At 43.4% G+C, this 18,494-nt stretch overlaps 1 protein-coding gene across 1 annotated transcript; it reads right to left on the reverse strand.

The window, feature by feature from the left end:
* Nucleotides 1-4,512: 4,512 nt before the first annotated feature.
* Nucleotides 4,513-9,558, reverse strand: LOC117053466 (sel1-repeat-containing protein YbeT-like). Its single transcript, XM_033161197.1, has 4 exons — nt 9,280-9,558; nt 8,614-8,659; nt 6,146-6,232; nt 4,513-5,120 (listed from the first exon to the last, which is right to left on the reverse strand). The coding sequence occupies exons 1-4, from the start codon at nt 9,377-9,379 to the stop codon at nt 5,027-5,029; spliced, it is 327 nt and encodes a 108-aa protein (XP_033017088.1). The 5' UTR covers nt 9,380-9,558; the 3' UTR covers nt 4,513-5,026.
* Between the last annotated feature and the right edge of the window lie 8,936 nt (nt 9,559-18,494).

Below are 18,494 nucleotides of genomic sequence, written 5' to 3' on the forward strand. Positions count from 1 at the left end.
ATCAAGATAACAAACATTTTATAAAAGAATGGAAATGGTTTGTTGAATATTAACTGTAAACAGATAATAACATTGGCAGGATTATTGTAATAACCTGCAGTTTTATAAGAGTATATATTTAAAGTAGATGAATAAATGAATAAGTTAAGTTAATTTGGAATATGCAGGATATATAAAAAAATAAATTTAAGGAACTGCAGAATGAGGAGGAAGGAAGTCGAGTTTTCAAAATGTTGAAATGACTGTAAAACTATTAAAATGTATATAACTGAAAAATATAAACTGGTAAAAAAGCGACATGAACCAGTAGGCTGAATTATATCTTAGCTCAACTTTTGTCAGTGTTTGTGCATTGGCTAGAACAGACCTGCCGTGCAAGATCTGTGGGCCCACTTTGCTAAATTCAGCCCATTTGACTTGTACATGTAGCCCAACGAAGCCTTGCCCTCATATCGAGACTGTAAAATAGGAGGCTTTTCAAGCGTTTTTGGTAGGCTTCAACCCATGGTTGGTGAGTTGTTTAGCAAAGCAGGCCATGCATTAGTCTGGGCAGAGGAAAAGGACACAGGTCTGAATGTGAAGCGGCTTGGTGTGGTTAATGTTCATTGGATCAGTTAAGTTGTCTCCAGCCTATTCAAGTTGGGCTAGATACCAAGGGGCTGAAACAGAACACCTCTCTGGGCTGCAGATGGTGACAAATGGAAAAGGCAATTATAGGGTACACCCCTTAATGAATTTCATTCCCATGATCATGTTCACTTAATTGCAGCACCTCCAGCCTAAAAGCTATTTTGCAAAAACGAAATAGGAGCTAATTAAAACATATTACCTGCTTTCCTCAGGAAAATTACTGCCTCACCTCTGCAGAAGTCCTCTTTGCCACCAGCAGGTGAGTAGCAATTACAACTTTGCTACTCCTGTGAAAATTGTGTGTGTGTGTGTATCTGCACACCACTTTGAAGGAAAGAGGGTGGGATATAAATGTAATATATAAATGGCAATAAATAAAGAGGATTGTGCTATCTGGGAGGCTTACTATATTTCACCAGGCACAAGGTATTGTCCTTTGAGTCTGGAGGAAATGTGATAACTGAAGTAGAGAGACTACTTGGATTCCTGCATTGCAGGGGGTTGGGCTAGATGACCCGGGGGACTCCTTCCAACTTACAATTCTATCAGTCTATGATCCTGATGCATCTGGACCCTCTGGAATGCCGTAAAGGCAACTGCACACTGTGTGGAAAGAGGGTGGGGTGGGAGCCATGATGCGGAAAGGTCCTTATTCTGGGACATCTCTTATTTCTGGAGGGACGGTGGGGAGGGATTTGGAGGTTAGAGAAAATTCGTGAGTTGCAAAATGTGCAGGAAGGCAATGGGGTGGGGCAGTGGGGGTTAACTTCAAATCTTCACATTCTAACCTTGTCTACCAACCTCAGGCCTATTTGATATTCACATTTGGCCATGGTTTTCACTTAAATTAATGGCATCGGTTGCTGATTGGTATTAGGAATTCAGCCAAAGAATTGGCCTCTGTACTGCTTCGTTCTCCTGGGCCAATCCAGTACAATACACTTTTAATTGTTCCACTCAGTAACCCTGAGAGGACAGGAAAAGCAATCACAGAGGGCTGGAAGAATCAACTGTCTGCTCCTTCCAGAGTTATCGAGCTCATTTTATCTGCCCTAGGCAGAAAATACCCAGGAGACTAATCTCATTAAAGCAGGATTTCTCCAACCTTGGACTTGATATAGTTGTATTTTTCCAAGCCAAGATACTGTCATGAGGAGACGTGGGGCCACAATCCTACACATACCTTAGAGTAAGCCCCATTGAACTCAATGGGAATTGCTTCTGAGTTGGCTTGATCTCCCCAAAGGGCTCACATACAATGTTTGAACTTCTTCTCTTTTCTTTCACATAGGCTATTAAGTTAAGAACTACTACCGTTAGCTGGATTCGACCGGGTCTCCAAAATCTCCCCTTGCTTTCACAGGAAACAAATGACACTGGTAGAAAGAGGGACAATTTTCTGTCCAGCTTTAGTTCAGACTAGTGCAGGGGTTCTCAGACTTACTTACCTGCTTGAGATGACTGAAAAGTGCTGAGATCCATCAGTCACAACATGGTTGTGCAGGGACAGATGGTGGCAGATGGAGGCAGAGTGTAGCATGTCAGTCATTAGCAGCATTTTCTACTGGTACTGTATCTAAACCATCTAAGGAAATGACCAAATTCTTTCCCACATTTTCCCTGTGGCAAGGAGTTTCATAGTTCTCCCTTTCCGTCAGCTAAGTGCAGGCAAAGGCTCTGGAATTGTAGTGACCCAGCGCTTTCATTTTATGCAGAATGAGTTGACCCAGAGGCTCTAGAACTCTTATATTTTTCCCTTCCCATTTCCATATGCCTCTCAAAGTTGCTGTTTGTTGTTGTTGTTTTTTATCCCATCTCCTATAATTTCTTCTTCCAGTCTCCCTTCACACTCAACCCTTATCCCTCCAGCACTCCAGTTTCTTTCGCAACTTCTCTTTGGTCCTTTTACATTCACTTCTTCCTACTGCAATGCTTTTCTGCTCTTATGCCCTTCCTTTCTATCCCCCGTTTGCTTGTTTGTTGTAAAAAACATTATTACCCAATACCTATTAGCTTTTATCTCACTTTCTGATTTCCTTCACCACCTCCTCCAGCCGTTCTGCTCAGAGGAGGGAGTTCGTCCTCTCCACAACCCAACCCTCGCCGTATTTCTCTGTCTCCCAACCACCTTTACTCAGCAAGGAGTCCCTTGGCTCCAGGGTATTAATCATCATGAATTGTAGTGATCATTTTGATGAACGATTTTTGATATTGTCTGATATTTCGAATGACTATGATCTTATTAAACTGATGAATTCATTGTTGTTTGCTTTATTTGCATGTTCTTGTGTTTGATAGTATAGTCGTTGTAATGTTTGTTGTCCTTTGGTGCTTTTATGATTATTGTGAGCCAATTTGAGCTCAACGTTTGTTATTGGAAAAGCAGAATAAAAATGTTATATCAAGTATTAAATGAAAATAAAGGTGGGGCAGGCAAGTGAGGAGGCACTGGGCAGCTTGGGGCTCCAGCAACCACCTAAAAAGGGGCCCAAGGCCCACCATTTGAGAAGCACTGCATTATATAGTCTATACTGCTGTGACCTACACTAAGAACTGTGTCCGTGCGAAAACTTCAGACGGTGCTCTGGGGACTCCTAGTGTTCACTACATGCAATGTTGCATCCTTAAACTAAAAGTCACCGCCTTAAAATCAAAAGCAGCAAAAGAGGAATCCTTTTATTAGGAGGACCAAGGAAAGGGTTGAAAAATAGTTGTCAAGCTTTTGTGTAAGGAAGTAAGGTGACTGTTGCTTGGGGGGGTGGAGTTCCACCCTGAATGGACTAACATGGCTGGATGTTTTTATATTGTGGTTTTATGTTGTGAACCACCCTGAGACCTGCGGGTATAGGGCGGTATACACATTCAATTGATGATGATAAGATCAGCAACAAGCTTAAGGCAGGGGTAGGCAACCTAAGGCCAGTGGGCCAGATGTGGCCCAATTGCCTTCTCAATCCGGCCCGTGGACAGTCCAGGATTCAGCATGTTTTTACATGAGTAGAATGTGTCCTTTTATTTAAAATGCATCTCTGGGTTATTTGTGAGGCATAGGAATTCGTTCATTTCCCCCTCTCAAAATATAGTCCGGCCCACCACATGGTCTGAGGGACGGTGGACCGGCCCACGACTGAAAAAGGTTGCTGACCCCTGCCTTAAGGGTAAGGGCCACAGTACAGCAGCAGAGTGTCTATTTTTCAACTATCTCTTTATCATATCCTCCAATACCTCGCAGCCCCAAACAGGGTGTCCATGGCACATACCCGTCAACTGTCCAAGACATCCTCTTTTGGGGGTCCATGCTGTTGCACAAGACCACAGCTCCCCCAAATGTGTGATATGGTGGACAGACACACATCTCACATGAGAGCACGGTGCCCAAAATTGCACAGGAGCGCAGCCTGGAAGACGCACAGCTGGTTTTGCTCTGGGACATGTTGGAGAGTATGGTGGCACCATTCACATAACAAAAACTACCACCAAGATATCAACATTTTCAAAAGTAGGGGGTCCATGGCTTGGCTTTTGAAAAAACATGGGGTGCACAGTAATTAGCTAATAGGGAATCACTGTTCTAGAATAACACTAGAAAGGACGTGAAAGGATATGACAAGTGAAAGGAAATGACAAAAGGCTCCAAGAGCCAGACTTACATCACTTAAATTCTTATAGTTTTGATTAAAAGCTGCTGTAAAATGGCAACTCTTCATAACTGGTCTCTGTCATGTGCCTTGTGATCATGTTCCTATTCCCAGGTGCTCTTGTAAACCCCAAATTTGACTGCAGCAACAACCTTCCAGATCATGGTTGTAAAATGCCGCATGTTGCGTGGTAAATATTTTTTACCGAGCAGTCATGACAAATATATGAGAGCACAGACTGAAATTTCTCATGAAACAAGACTTTATTACCCACAAAAATCATATATATCTAGGCCTAGGAACTGTGCCTTCTGCTCAATATAATTATTCCCCTGGTAGCCTGAAAATGAGGGTATCATGGATGTGGAGGCAGCTTCTGTTCAATGTAATTAGTTCCCCCAGCTACTTGCATTGTGAAAAGTGCAGCTGTTAAGCCACAGTGAATGCTAAATGAAGGTAATTTCCATTATAGATTGCATGGTAAAGATGCACCATGTTCATTTCTGTCACAGCCAACTATTACAATGCATAAATAAATTCTACTGCTCCAGTGATGGCCTTAAATCCTAAACCATGCTGTCTGGTACATCGTGTTGTCATGAATAGGGTATTTCTTCCTGCACCATACGGTAAATCATGCCAATTAACTCCACATATAAGGAAGCAGCAGTGTTTCCAAAACCAAGCACCAGAAATACAAGCAGAACCAAAACACACAAATATACTCAGAAACCATGTTGTTCAATAGCCCTGGTCTCTCAGGGTAAATGCCTGTTTCGGATGTTATCCAGGAGATTTTGGGCCTCTTGGAGTCCATGACCAGCAGCTACATTCAGAAGCTTTTCTACATCCCTGGAAGATATGCAATCATTATCAGATAAACAGGCAATCAGAGGGGAGAAATAGGAACAGTGTGGGAATGGGCAGTTTTGTGCTTGCGTCGCTTCTTCATTATCTATACGTTTGCAGTGATGCCCATTGGTGTGTCCAATGCATTGCCAAAAAAATAAGGTAAAGACTGGTGCAGATTTGCATAACATTTGCACATGCTATTGTATACAATGCAAATTAAGACATAACTAACAGAATGTAAGCAAAAATAATAATACACCTCACCAGTGAGGAGCAAGACTGTGACCAAGTAACAGCAGGTGCATGCCTGCTTAGTCTGCTGTGGGGAGCTACTTGTTGATGGGCAACTTGAAGCCCCCTCCTGGGACTCGGCTAGATTGGTAAAGAAAAAGCGTTGTATATGCAATATAACACTGTGACACCAGATGGCGCTATGGAATCCCGGCTTTCCCTACCGGGTTTCCCCATTAAGGTTGCCATATTTTGAAGAGCAAAAAAGAGGACACCCTTGCCGACTTCTGCTTTTACTTATGGATCTCTGTGACAACTCATCATGAAAAAGAGGACGCGTACTGGAAAAAAGAGGACATAGGGCAACCCTACTTTAAATTTACAACGTGTTTAATTGAAACGCTTCTGTGATGTGTCTAGATCCAGCCCTGCTCTCCCTTCCTAGGGTTCTTTATCTTTAAGTCACACTTGGACTGAACAGCACTTCAAAGAGAGACGAGGAACCTTGTTCAGCTCAAGGGCGGCATTCTCATCTGGCTAGTTTTCTGGGGAACATATGCTGGCAGTGGACAGGGCCTGAGGCAAAAGTGGATGAATTGTAATCATTGTGCTATAGGCTATGCATACTCACGCCCCCATTCTGTCCTGTATCCAGACAGAGAAGAAGCGCTATCAGAATTTAAGGAAACTTTCTAGTCAGGGAAAGACAAGGAGGGTTAGTCAAGAGCACGTTCATGGAGAAGGGAGAACTCTGATTGACTATTGCCCTCGGAGCAGAAAGAAATGAAACATACCCTTCTTCAAGGATAGTTGTCATGTTCTTCAGTTTCCCCACGGCCAGGTTGAAAGAGGAGTGTGGGTGGCCTTGCTCTGCTGCTTGTCTGAAAGAGAGAAGATGAAGGAAAGAGGCTCCAAATTAGAGTCAACATGGTGACCAGGTCAGACAAACTTGCAGAATGTGGCAACTTCCAACATTTCGCTGATGAAATGGGGGCATGCTTGAAACACCTTTACTGCCACACCAGAGACACCAACTTGTGAGGGAGATTGGGGGAGAATTCTGGGAACTGTAGTTTACCCCTCTACAATCGACACACCCTTAACCAACTATAGGTCCCAGAATTCTTGGGGTGGGGTGGGGGCCTTAAACATATGATGTGTTAAAACAAAATCGAAAATTCTTTCCAGTAGCACCTTAGAGACCAACTGAGTTTGTTCCTGGTATGAGCTTTCGTGTGCATGCACACTTCTTCAGATACACTGAAACAGAAGTCACCAGATCCTTAAATATAGTGAGGGAGTGGGGAGGGGTATTGCTCAGAAGGGTGGTGGGAATGGTTGATCAGCTGATAGGTGTGGAAAACCTGTTGACGACTCTTAATGGCTGTAATTAGTCTTGCAGGGAAAGGCAAGTGGTGAGATGGCTAAAGATAGCTTAGTTATGTATAATGAGATAAGAATCCAATGTCTTTGTTCAGACCAGGTTTCTCCGTGGTTTTAAGTTTGGTGATTAGTTGTAATTCAGCCACTTCTCTTTCCAGTCTATTTCTGAAATTTCTGTAACTGGAAATATGATGTGTTACGCATCCATAGGCCCAAAGATCCCACACCAGAATATGAGGTGAATTAAGTGCAGGCAGTATAAGTCCAAAGAAATCTTACGATGACCATGTGTCCTATTTTACAGAGACTAGACCTCCATTTTGAAGGCCTGATAGAGAACAGCCCTTTATTTGAAGGCATCCTCAATTTGAGGACTGTCCAGTCCAAGTCTGGTTTACAGTTAAGGAACCATAAAAGAGGAGAGCAGAAGCCTTGAAGTTGCCCATCCACAGTCAGGAGTGCATGGTCAACAGACTGAGCAGGCACACAGGTCACCTAGTGTCTTCTGCACTATAATGAGATGTATTGTATTTTTATTTAAATAATGGCAAATTATTTCTAAATTTGCATCTACACTTATAAATTACCATGGGCAAACTGACACCCTCCTTTGTCCTCTTCTTTTTGGCTATACAAATCTGTTTTGGCAATGCATAACTGGCCACCCTAAAAAAAAACAAAAAAAACCAGTCCCATCTGGACTTCCTGCTGGCGTGGGACCTTCAAACCGCTCTCCAGATGGCTATAAGCTCAATTACTACAGCTAGAATAAATTATTCTCATCGATTACTTCTTCATATCAAGGTGCTTAATGGAAGCATTTAGGAAGCATGTTGAAGAGATAGGTTGAGCATGCCTGGCTGCGGGATTTAGCAGAGGAAGGGCAATCAAGGACAAAGGAATTTAGCTACTATCCGTGGCAACTAGACATGTTGGCTATGTTCTACCTCCCATATGCCTTTGAATGCCAGATTCTGGGAGTCGCAGGTGCGGAAAGTGCTATTGCACTCAGCTTCAGCTTGCAGGTTTTCCAAGGGCATCTGGTTGGCTACTGTTAGACCAGAGTGTGAAGCAAAATGGGCCTTTGGCCTGATCCAGCTGAGCTCTTCTTATGTTCTTAAATTCAGCAGGTGTTAGTGGTACCATCAAGGCAGGGCTTTGGGGCAGATGTCCAGGGCCCCATGTAGCGGATTGAGCAGGAGGACCTCCAAATGCAGCAGGACTGGCTTGACACATCAAAATGTATGTGAGGGGAACCCTCTTACGACTATTTCATAGAATCATAGGATTGTAGAGTTAGAATGACCACAAGGGTAATCTAGTTCAACCCACTACAATGCAGGAATCCTTTGCTCAAGGTGAGGCTTGAACCCATGACCCTGAGATTAAGGATCTCATTCTCTACCAGCTGAGCTATCCCATGGATAGCTATCCCAGACCCAGAGGCTAAAATGACCTAATTGCAATATCGGCAGGTACAGCCGTTTAATTCTTACTTCTTCTTCACAAGATGCACTTGCCCACATTACAGTATCTACAAAGAACTGTTAAATGCTCAGGAGCCCTTTGCTTTTGGCCATCCCAATGGAGATGGCTGTTCGTTGTTGGAACTGAGCCCTCAGATCCCTCACTATGCCTTTTCATAAACAGGGGAGTTTTAGAAATCAAAATACCCGGAAATTGTTACTTTGCTGTTCCTCCCATTGGCCATGGAGCTCTGGACAGCTATGGATTTACAGGTATTTATTTTTAATAAATAACCACAGCAGGCACTGCAAACTTCCAACAGTTTGACTTCACCCCCCAAAGGTTCACTCCTCCATTGTCTCCTGAAACAGACCAATGCCAACAATAGAACAAATCATTACCCGCTTCTCACCTGAACCACTGCATAGCTTTCTCTTCATTCTTTTCCACACCAGCTCCTAGCAATGAGGCAAAGTCACAATCAGTATGGTTGCCAACTTTTTTTTTACTGGTCCTTACTCCCACGTTGTTAAGGGCAGCTTGGTTTACAGACCTTAGCAGACGGTGGTGATACTGAACATCTCCATGCTTTGAAAAACTTGGCTTGGCATGGCTTATTTTCGCAAGTTACTGTTAAAGCAACAAGCCAGACCACCTTCTGCTGATCAGTTGACAACCCCAAAATACAGGCTTGTTAGGTGAAAAGCCTACTCCTATTATCCAAAATATTGAAGGCAGCTATCACAGTAGCTGAAAATACAGAGGGGGAACCAGGATGCACTTGTGATCCTGCTGTGCAACAGCTGCCGCAAGCCCACACATTCAGCCTAATATGTGGAAGGGTCCATGTACATGAAGAGATCTTCCATCTAATCAAGAAGCCCAGATTATTTTATCTAATGTTTTCCAACATTCTTGTTCTCTATTTGGTGCAAAAAATAAGTTCACGTTCACTCATGGGTAGCCTAGATCTGTGTGAACAGGGCAGGATCCTGCACAAATGTCCTTTTCACAAATTCAAAGGTTGCTAATTGGGCACAGAAGTCATCTGATGGCAGCAGCCAAAGTTAAGTATTACCTTTTAGGTATCTCTGTCCCACAATGTGCTGGGCACTGGGGTACCCTAGATGAGCGTACATATGAGCCACATGGAAATGGAAGTTCTCGTAGCACAGCATGATGTAAAGCAGAAGAAAGATGGAACCAATGATAGCCGCCAGCTGTAAAGAAAGAAGAAAGGACTGAGAGGTTTGCTAGTAGTCTTTTTAGACCAAAGCCCACTAATCCCCAGGCTTGTTACCGTAGAAATGTTTCTCCTCCTCCCTCTGTCTCACAGTCATTCTCCTTTCACTCTTTCTTCTATCCTGGTTGTGTACACACATCATACATTTTAACCCCCCCAACCCCCGCCTAAAATCCTGGAAACTGTAACTTGTAACAGGTGCTAGAAATTATAAGTTTGTGAGGTGCAAGCTACAGTTCCCAGCATTCCTTGGGGGAAGCAACGTGCTTTAAAAGTATGGGGTGTGTGGAGCCCGTTTCCTCCCCTTTTTTCTTCTTTAAAAGCATACTGTTACATGCCACCCCAATCTCTGAGTGTTGCGAGATTCCAGGGGTCCAGGGTTTGTGTTCCCTTTGGGAATGAGGCACAGCGGAGATGGTGATGTCTTTATGATATATGATTTATTTACACTTATATACAACCTGAGCCTATGATGGACGGGCTCCCAGCATTACACTCTAAGAGGGTTCTGCCTCTTCTGTTGCTGCAGCCTCAGAAACAAACAGAAATCAAACATGCTCCAAAATGTGGCTCTGGCCCTCTCACCAGCTTACCGACTTTAACAAACTGAAACAATTTTCCTCCAGCTCACATCAAGCAAAAGCTGCTAACCTGAAGCTCCACTGCTGGCCTTTGTTTTTCTAGTTAACCCTGAGCTCAACCCCTACCCCTCCACATCCAGCAGAGAGTGTTCTTGATGGCTTTCCTGATGGGTCATCACCCTGTCTTTGTTTGTTTAATGACTTGGCCATTATCAGGCTGGACATGGGAAGCTGAGTATGGCTATTAAGAGTGTGCTTTCCAATTTAACTCTTCAGGCATTGATTACATTCTAACACTTACTAAATCTAGAAATTATGAGTGCCTGACACTCACAAACTCTGACACCTGAAACTACTAACAAAACAGTCCACACACGGGATAACAGGCACTCTCAATGAGCAGTTACTACCCACCTAATTCCACCTAGAAGGGCACTCAGAAAAGGGCCTTTGAAACAGATGGTTAAATTTTGGACAGCTCCATGCAGAAGGCAGTCCTTTAATAACTCCCTTAGTCCCCAGCCATTTCGGGCTTTGAAGGTTAAGAGTGGCACTTTGAATTGAGCCTGGAAACAAAATGGTATGATTCACTGTATTGTATATGAATGTGAATCTCCGTGGTATTCTAAAGACCTTCTGCGGGAGAGCTCAGTCAGGAGAGCATGAGACTCTTAATCTCAGGGTTGTGCAAAACGATTCTTGTATTGCAGTGGGTTGGACTAGATGACCCTTCATGGTCCCTTCCAACCGTACAGTTCTATGATTCTGCAATGGCTGGCTGCTTCTTTGGGTGCCAATGGGATTGTGATCTTTATCCAGAACCACTACTTGTTGCATCCCATATGCGATCATTTAGGACAATGGAGTTCATTTTAAGAAAGCAATTTAGGACATACTGCTAAATCTTAAGTCTAGCTACGGCTAGAACACTAGTTATTGTGGACTTTTTAGTTCTTAATAAATGGTTTTCGTTCTTAATAAACGGTTTTCTAATACGCCTGGATGGACGGACATCTCTTTAGTTGGGTTATTGCAATTCCCCACTTCTATGTGATTAATGAATGAGCAGCACAGACTTCTTTTGTCTAGGTCACTGATTGGCCAGCTTATCAGCATATTTGCAGGCCGTGGCTGACAATTTATGCAAAGCAAATAGTATCAAACCTAAGAAATCTCTGCCTTTCACAATGGACTCAAATTGCTGTTAGACAGCTCCTTCTTAGATAAAGCCCATCTAAGTCCTTTAAGCATGACAAATGTGCTTTTATCATAGGGCACACAGATGTTTTCAATGACAAGCTGTTACAAAGGGTAATGGATCACCCTGTCCAAAGCAAAAGGTGGGTACCACTTTGAATGAGGCTTTAGAAAATAGGACCCTTGCAGCCTTGATATGCAATGATTGTTTCTCCTCTACCTGTTGATTTCCTGCCTCAAAGTGCTTGATGCCTTAAAATGTGTTCATTCTGGATGTAGCTTAATGAGAGCTATTTTTCTTTTTGTTATCTTTGTTGTCAGGAGGCAGATTCTATTTACAGCATTTGAAAAATAATAAGAAGCAGGAAACAGGAAAACAGAGATATTTATCAGCAATGAGAAAGTTGAGGAGATGGGAATCTGCCTTAAACCAATTTAAGAGTATTGGATCATGTAATCCAGCATTTGTCTCCTGTTATGGGTTAGTGGGGAAATATTCTGTGGAATTAGCCTTGCATTGGTCTCACGGGCATAGCATTTCCTGTGGTCTGGAGCAAGATGGCAAAAAAAAAAAACCATTCCGTTGAAGAGGAAGGACAATAGCTCAGTTGCAGAGCACAGGCTTTGCAAGGTTCAGTTCCTGGCATATGCAGGTACGGGCTGGGGAAACCTCCTGTCCAAGATTCTGGAGAGCCTCTGCCATTTAGTGTAGCCAACATGGTCCCCCTCCAAATATGGACTACAACTCCCATTATCCCTGCCCATTGGCCATACTGACTCGGGTTGATGGCAGTTGTAGACCAAAACATCTGGGTGGCATCAAATTGCCTAGGCAGTTTAGATGGACCAACAGTCAGCATAAGGCAGCTTGCTATATTTCTATGAACAAGAAAGGCTTGGGCTCCAGAGTTTTTCAGCTACACGGTGGCTGGTGTCATCACCACCATCTTTACTGCTGTTGTTGGTTGCATTATTACTACTGCTGCGGTCATTGCGCTGGAAACTTACAGCAGAACAAGACAGATCCCTGCCCCGTGTTGCTTTACTATCTAAAATTCATAGCGTAATAGCAGCGTACTGGCAGGAATACAGCGTGTCTGTTGTTCTCATCCAGTGTACTGACAGTAAACTCATTCACCATGTGAGTCCTTATGCAGCCAAAATGGCAACATTCCTTCATAAGGGAGAGGAGGAAACAGGATCAGGGGAACCCCGAGATTTGCAGATGTTCGAAAAAATATTTACAAATATAAACCCTTAAAAGGGAGAGGGAAGAAAAACCAAAAGCAGTCCAAAGAAGACTATATTCATTTGGCATGGAATATAGACTGCTGGGGTGGGAAGGGGGAGAGAAAACAGGGTTGGGGGGGTGAAATGGAATGGAGTGTCCTGGAACAGGGCATAGCTGGCTGGCCGGGGGGGGGGGGGAAGGAATCCTGAACAGGAGCAGTCCATGCTGCAAAAATTTGTTGCAGGTCCCACTTATGCATACCTCGATACTGCCCCTGCCACCTGCGACAAATAATAATCATCGCTATCCTTTCTGCCTTTGAGCAGAAAGATGACCCGGAAAGTGAACCACAGCCCCAATTCCCCATCCCTGGTAACTCACCTCCCATTTGCTCCACTCGGAAAGAGAGGCTTTCTTAATCCTCTGGGGAAGAGGAGCCTCCCAGATCTCCTCAGGACCTGCCTGGCTCCTTCTTGTCGCTTTCCTCTGCATTATAGCCGCTTTCATGCCCCTGCTTCCTCTCGCATGCTTCTTGCTAGCCAGTTTTTTACTCCAGCGAAGAACAGCCTGCTTCATTCCCCTCCTCCAGATCCCATTCAGAGTTTGCGCTCAAGCCCAGATCTTCCCGTCAGCGGGCAGGTGCTCGGTGTGGCTTCTACCTCTGATTTATGGGCAGCAAGAAAAAGAAAAATATGCACTGCTTGTGGAAGCAAAAAAAAAAAAAAAAAAGGAGGGAACCGTTTTCCTTTTGTATGGGTTCATTGCTTTTTCCTCCCCAGCAAGGCTTCCATGTTTTGGTTGCATGGTGGACAGAAATTCAACAGATGCAGCTTTCAACAAAATATAGTGATGTGGGGGGTAAGCCAGCAATCCCATCTGAACAGAAAGAGGGGAATGGTGACTTTTCCTTTAGGGAGCTTCTCAACAACTCATATTTTAAAAACAAAAAAGTTCATGTTAAGCTTCTCAGCTTCTCTCTTATTTGAGTGGCCAATATGTGACCCCATCAGCTATGAACATTTTTAAAAAAGCATTTTTGACCCCTATGTTTTCAGGTCATTTCTCAGCATATAGGTTTCCTATCTAATTCTGAGTTTCTTGTTAGCAATAAGGATCTTGCTGCTAAGAAAATGGAGCAAAAAACCATGTTCCTAATAATTTTATTACTGTACATGTAAAAAGAAACTGTTTTTGCTGAGATAGCTCAGTCAGTAGAGCATGAGACTCCTAATGTTAGGGTTGTGGGCTTGAGCTCCACATTGGTCAAAAGATCCCTGCATTGCAGGGGTTGGACTAGATGACCCTCGTGGTCCCTTCCAAATCTACAATTCTATAGTTCTATGATCCTTCAGAGGAAAAGAGAGGAACATAGAAAGCTGCTTTAAGTAGAGTTGGACCAATTGCCCATCGAATGTCAATAAACCAAACAGAATCAGTTGGTTCCATCTGCCATCGGCTATAGTGTGTTTTTTAATCTTGTGTTTTTATGTTGTGAACCTCTCTGAGATCTACGGATGAAGGGTGGTATACAAATTTAATTAATAATAGTAATAATAATATACAAATGTACTTGTTTGCAGTTCTTATCTACCGGTACCTATTTGTGCACTCATTCTACTGTTCATCATAATCATCATCATTCAATATGCTGCAGCTCAATTGCTGACAGAAGTAATATCAGTCAGCAAATTACGCCCACTTTAACGCATCACTCTGCACTGTGCTGGCCCACTGGAAATTGATGGGTGGATTGTAGCCTATATTTCTCCCTCTGCTGATTGAGTGGCCATGTTAGAAGCAGTGATAAAGAGCTATCCTTATACCATGCTGCCATCATGTGGCCATATTAGCTTTTTAATGCTAGTTTCCAGAGGTTTTGTGTTTTTTAAGAAAATGGAATCCATTTTAGCTAGCATTTCCAGAAACAGCACACTTGGGAAATTATACACCCTGGTCCAGATAAGGAGCTCCATGTGTGGCAGAGTGGACATGCATCTCACGTCCTAAAGGACAGTTATCTGTTTTGAAGGGATCCTGCCTAGTGCAAAGATAGAGCCATAAGAAATAAGAACAGAGGCTTTTCAATTGCCCATCATATAACCTCCAAATGTCCCTTTTTCCCAGGGACAGTCCCAGAATTACAAAAGCCATCCTGGTTTCAGATTTGATCCTGGAATGTCACCAGTGCTGCTGCTGGCATTTGTCCTGAGTGACTGTGGTGGGGACAGTGGTGAATGCAAGGGAGCATCTTGTTGCTTCTCCATGGCCTCTCAATGGCTACTGCTGCTGGTCTCCTCCCTTGGGCAGCTCATAGGAACTGCTGGAGAGCAGGTAAAGAGGAGGAAAGGCTGCCACCGCTGTGGCCCAGCCCTGTGTGACACTCCAGCTCTGATGTGCAGGCAAGAGGACAGGGCCACCCTGAGCAGAAAGAAAAGAGGAGCGGAGCAGAGTGCAATCTGTCTTGTTTTTAAAAAAAATGCTTTGTGCATCTGCATCTAATCTTGCCCCTTTCTAAATGTACCGGTAGTTATTGGTATGTGCTATTATTTTGGTAAAGCTACCAAATCTATTGGTTGCTGCAGCTCAGACTGTAATGGCGCTTACAAGCCACTGTTGAGTTCCTAGAGTCCTAGACCAACAACTCAGGAACTTTCACTGCTGTAACCAAATCAAATTTTTCTGTCTGTGCAACTTTTTCTAAATGCTAAATGGGTAAACACATGAACCTGATCTTTGGAGAGTTTGTAAGGAAACCATTTTTAACTCACCAAATGTGTAGTCTTTTTCTATGCTAGGGGAAAAGGGGGATTCTGCAAGGAATTTTAAAGGGCATATTTTAAAGGTCTAACAGTCTATATTTCCACACTTCACATTGCTGCATATTTTGTCATTTTAAGCCTCTGCTGAGATTCTGTCACTAAAGAGTACTTGCCTCAAACTTTGATCTTGGTGTTCAGGAATTTATTTTTCCTTGAACCAACAGTAATGAGATCAGGCAACCCTGCCCATCAGTCAAAGTGGCCTATGGGTGGGCGTGGTGGTTGAGGAGCCAGCCTGCTAGGCTGTAAATGTTCCCCATGCTGTGATACGACTCTATATGGATTGCCAGCATTATTTAACTTATGTTCACAATTCCAGTTGAATGGAAAGCTTGGTGTGCTGCAAGCCTGGAAAAAGATAGGATTTCTGTGCAGACTTCTATTTTATTCCAAATGCTTCTCTGTGGCTTTCCATATGCCCACCATGCCTCAAACAGAAATCTGAAACCAATCTCCTTTGTCTCTTAACTGCTGTTACCAGTAGGGTGGGCCCACACCTTATACCTACTACTTCCATTGTTCTCACGTAAATTGATAAAATTCCCTGTGCATCAAGTTATTTTCCTTGGGGGAAATCACATGCCTAGTAGAGGAAAATAGTGGTTGACTATGAGCAGCTAATTAGGTTGGGTCTAGAGTGCAGACCCAATTTAAAGAGCTGTTTCTGGCTAGGTGTAAGAAAAGCCAATTTAATTTATCTAGATTTGAAATTAATTTGGTCATCCTCTTTTGACTTAAGCTTTCTCTAAACAACTTGGCTCTCCTTTCAGAAATATGCAGTTTGGCACTGTAAGATAACTAGATGTAAAGGAAGACAGGGGTCCCGAAGGTTGTGCAGGAAAAGGCAGGACATTGCTGGAATTCATTCTAACCTCAGTGTTCATAAATTACCTTTGTGTTCTAGTAAAAAAAAAACCCAAAAAGTACATACAGTAGCTGAGACAAGGTGAAGGTTGTGTGTGTTAAAGTGGACTACGTGGAAAAATTGTAGGGCTAGTATGCAGTTACTAGAAAGCTGCAATACTAAGACGCATTCAGTATGGTAGAATTTGACTTGGAGTAAGTGAATGGCCTTGGATTAAGTGAAATGTGTAAATTCAAGATATAGAAAGCTACCCATGTGCCGTGTCCTACTTAAGAAGCTAGGAAAAGCAAAGCTGGACCAGACGAAACAGTCATCTAAGTCCGGCATCCTGTTCACACAGTGGTGAACCAAACACCTATGTGACTGTTTTGATTCTATGTAAGCCATTCTGGGAACCTTTTTGGTTGAAGAGTGGGATACAAATGCTCTAAATAAATAAATAAAAATAAGCCTGCAAGCAGGAGCTGAGCATTATAGTTCTCTCTCCCTACTTGTGTTTCTCAGCAATAGGTATTTAGAGAATACTGCCGTCAACACTGAAGGTAATATATATAGCTAGCATCCACTCATTTTTCCTCCTTCTACAGAGAAACTGGTGTGTGATTTACAAAGGGTATAGAAAATGTTTGTTGTCCAACTCTATGTGTGTTTACTCAAAAGTAGATGCCACTGTATTCAAGGGGGTTGCACATAAATGAACATAGGAAAGCATCAGAGCTGGAGGCATGTCACAATCTTCATTTGTAATTGTGACCTTGAAAGTTGGGTGTGGCGATCACACAGGGTCCCCGGTCGTTTAACGGACTATTGATCCCTGTGCCACCACGGCGCTTCGCTGCCACCAACCAGGATCCCCTCCCTGGTAAACACTGTCACAGTCAGGGTGCGATTTTAAACAAAATAAGTGTTTATTTAAAAACTTCAACAACTTAAGATATTGGTTACAACCCTGTCCTAATCCTACGCTCACCACTCTATCTCACCACCAACCCTCACAATCAACGACCACCCACCACCCACCTCCTTCGAACAACCGCTCTTATCTCCCGCTCCACTCTAACTGACTCTGTTTTTGCTGCCCCTAGCTCCTCCTCCCTCTGTTTATTGGTCTGCCTAGGGCAGGCATAGGCAACCTTCGGCTCTCCAGATGTTTCGGACTACAATTCCCATCATCCCTGACCACTGGTCCTGTTAGCTAGGGATCATGGGAGTTGTAGGCCAAAACATCTGGAGAGCCGAAGGTTGCCTATGCCTGGCCTAGGGTCAGCCACTTAACCCCTTACTCACTCCTGCTCATATGTATTCCCTAGGAAGGGCAAACGCCACATTGGGTATTAAGAAAGCTTACAGCCGTAAGCTAACACCTTTGTAGGAGGAAGAGAGAAGACAAGGTAGAGTCATGAGAAGCTCTCCTTTTCTGTATAAACTGAAAGTTGCTCTAAGTAAGTACTCTTGGGGTGGATATTTGGCATGGGCTGTTCATGCAGATGCCAACAGAAATATGCCAACAGTTTCTAACTACTGGACTGTGTCACACAACTGGATTGCACAAGGACCAACACCATCCCCAATTTTGTGACTCCTTGTTTTAAGTGCTGCAGGTTTGACCCACAGTATTGGAAAGACACTGGAAGAAAACCATGAATGGCTCACCGATTACTGTACTCACTTCACAAATGCACTCAAGTTTTTCTATCCACTTCATCCATGCAATGCATAATTTTATAAATCCCACCTGATTTGACCTAAATGTCATGACAAATTAGATGCAAATTCATTTCAGTGCACTGGAAAAAAAATTCAATTCAGCCTTTACTGGAGAACCCACACAGTGGTGTACACAGGTGGGAACTCAAGGCCCTCCATGTCTTCCTGGCTGACTGTCCATGGCTCAGTGACAGAGCATCTGATTTGCATGCTGAAGATCCCAGATTCAATCTCTGGCATCCACAGGTGGGCCAGGAATACCACCACTAGCCAATGCCTACCGGAGATAGCTAACGCAGTATCCTCCAGATATCGTGGATCATCATTCTTGACCATTAGTCATGCTGGCTGGAGCTGATGGGAGCTGCAATCCAGCATCATCTGGAAGGCTCCAGCATGGTACTCTTAGGTGTGGACAGCACTGAGGAAGAGGGAAGCAACGAGCAGACTCAGTATAAGAAAGCTTGAAACGTTTCATGATGATCCTATAAAGAAAGGTCAGGTTTGCAGTTCTGGTAGCAACCTAAAATGCAGATTTGAACAAACTGTTTGTTGATCCCATTATGGAACACCTACTCCCTTAATTTTCTCCATCTAAAAACTGTGGCATTGCACAGAAAATTTCCCAAGGTTAAGAGAATCTCAGTGTG

This window comes from Lacerta agilis, chromosome 9, assembly GCF_009819535.1.
Source record: "Lacerta agilis isolate rLacAgi1 chromosome 9, rLacAgi1.pri, whole genome shotgun sequence".
Classification (NCBI taxonomy): domain Eukaryota; kingdom Metazoa; phylum Chordata; class Lepidosauria; order Squamata; family Lacertidae; genus Lacerta; species Lacerta agilis.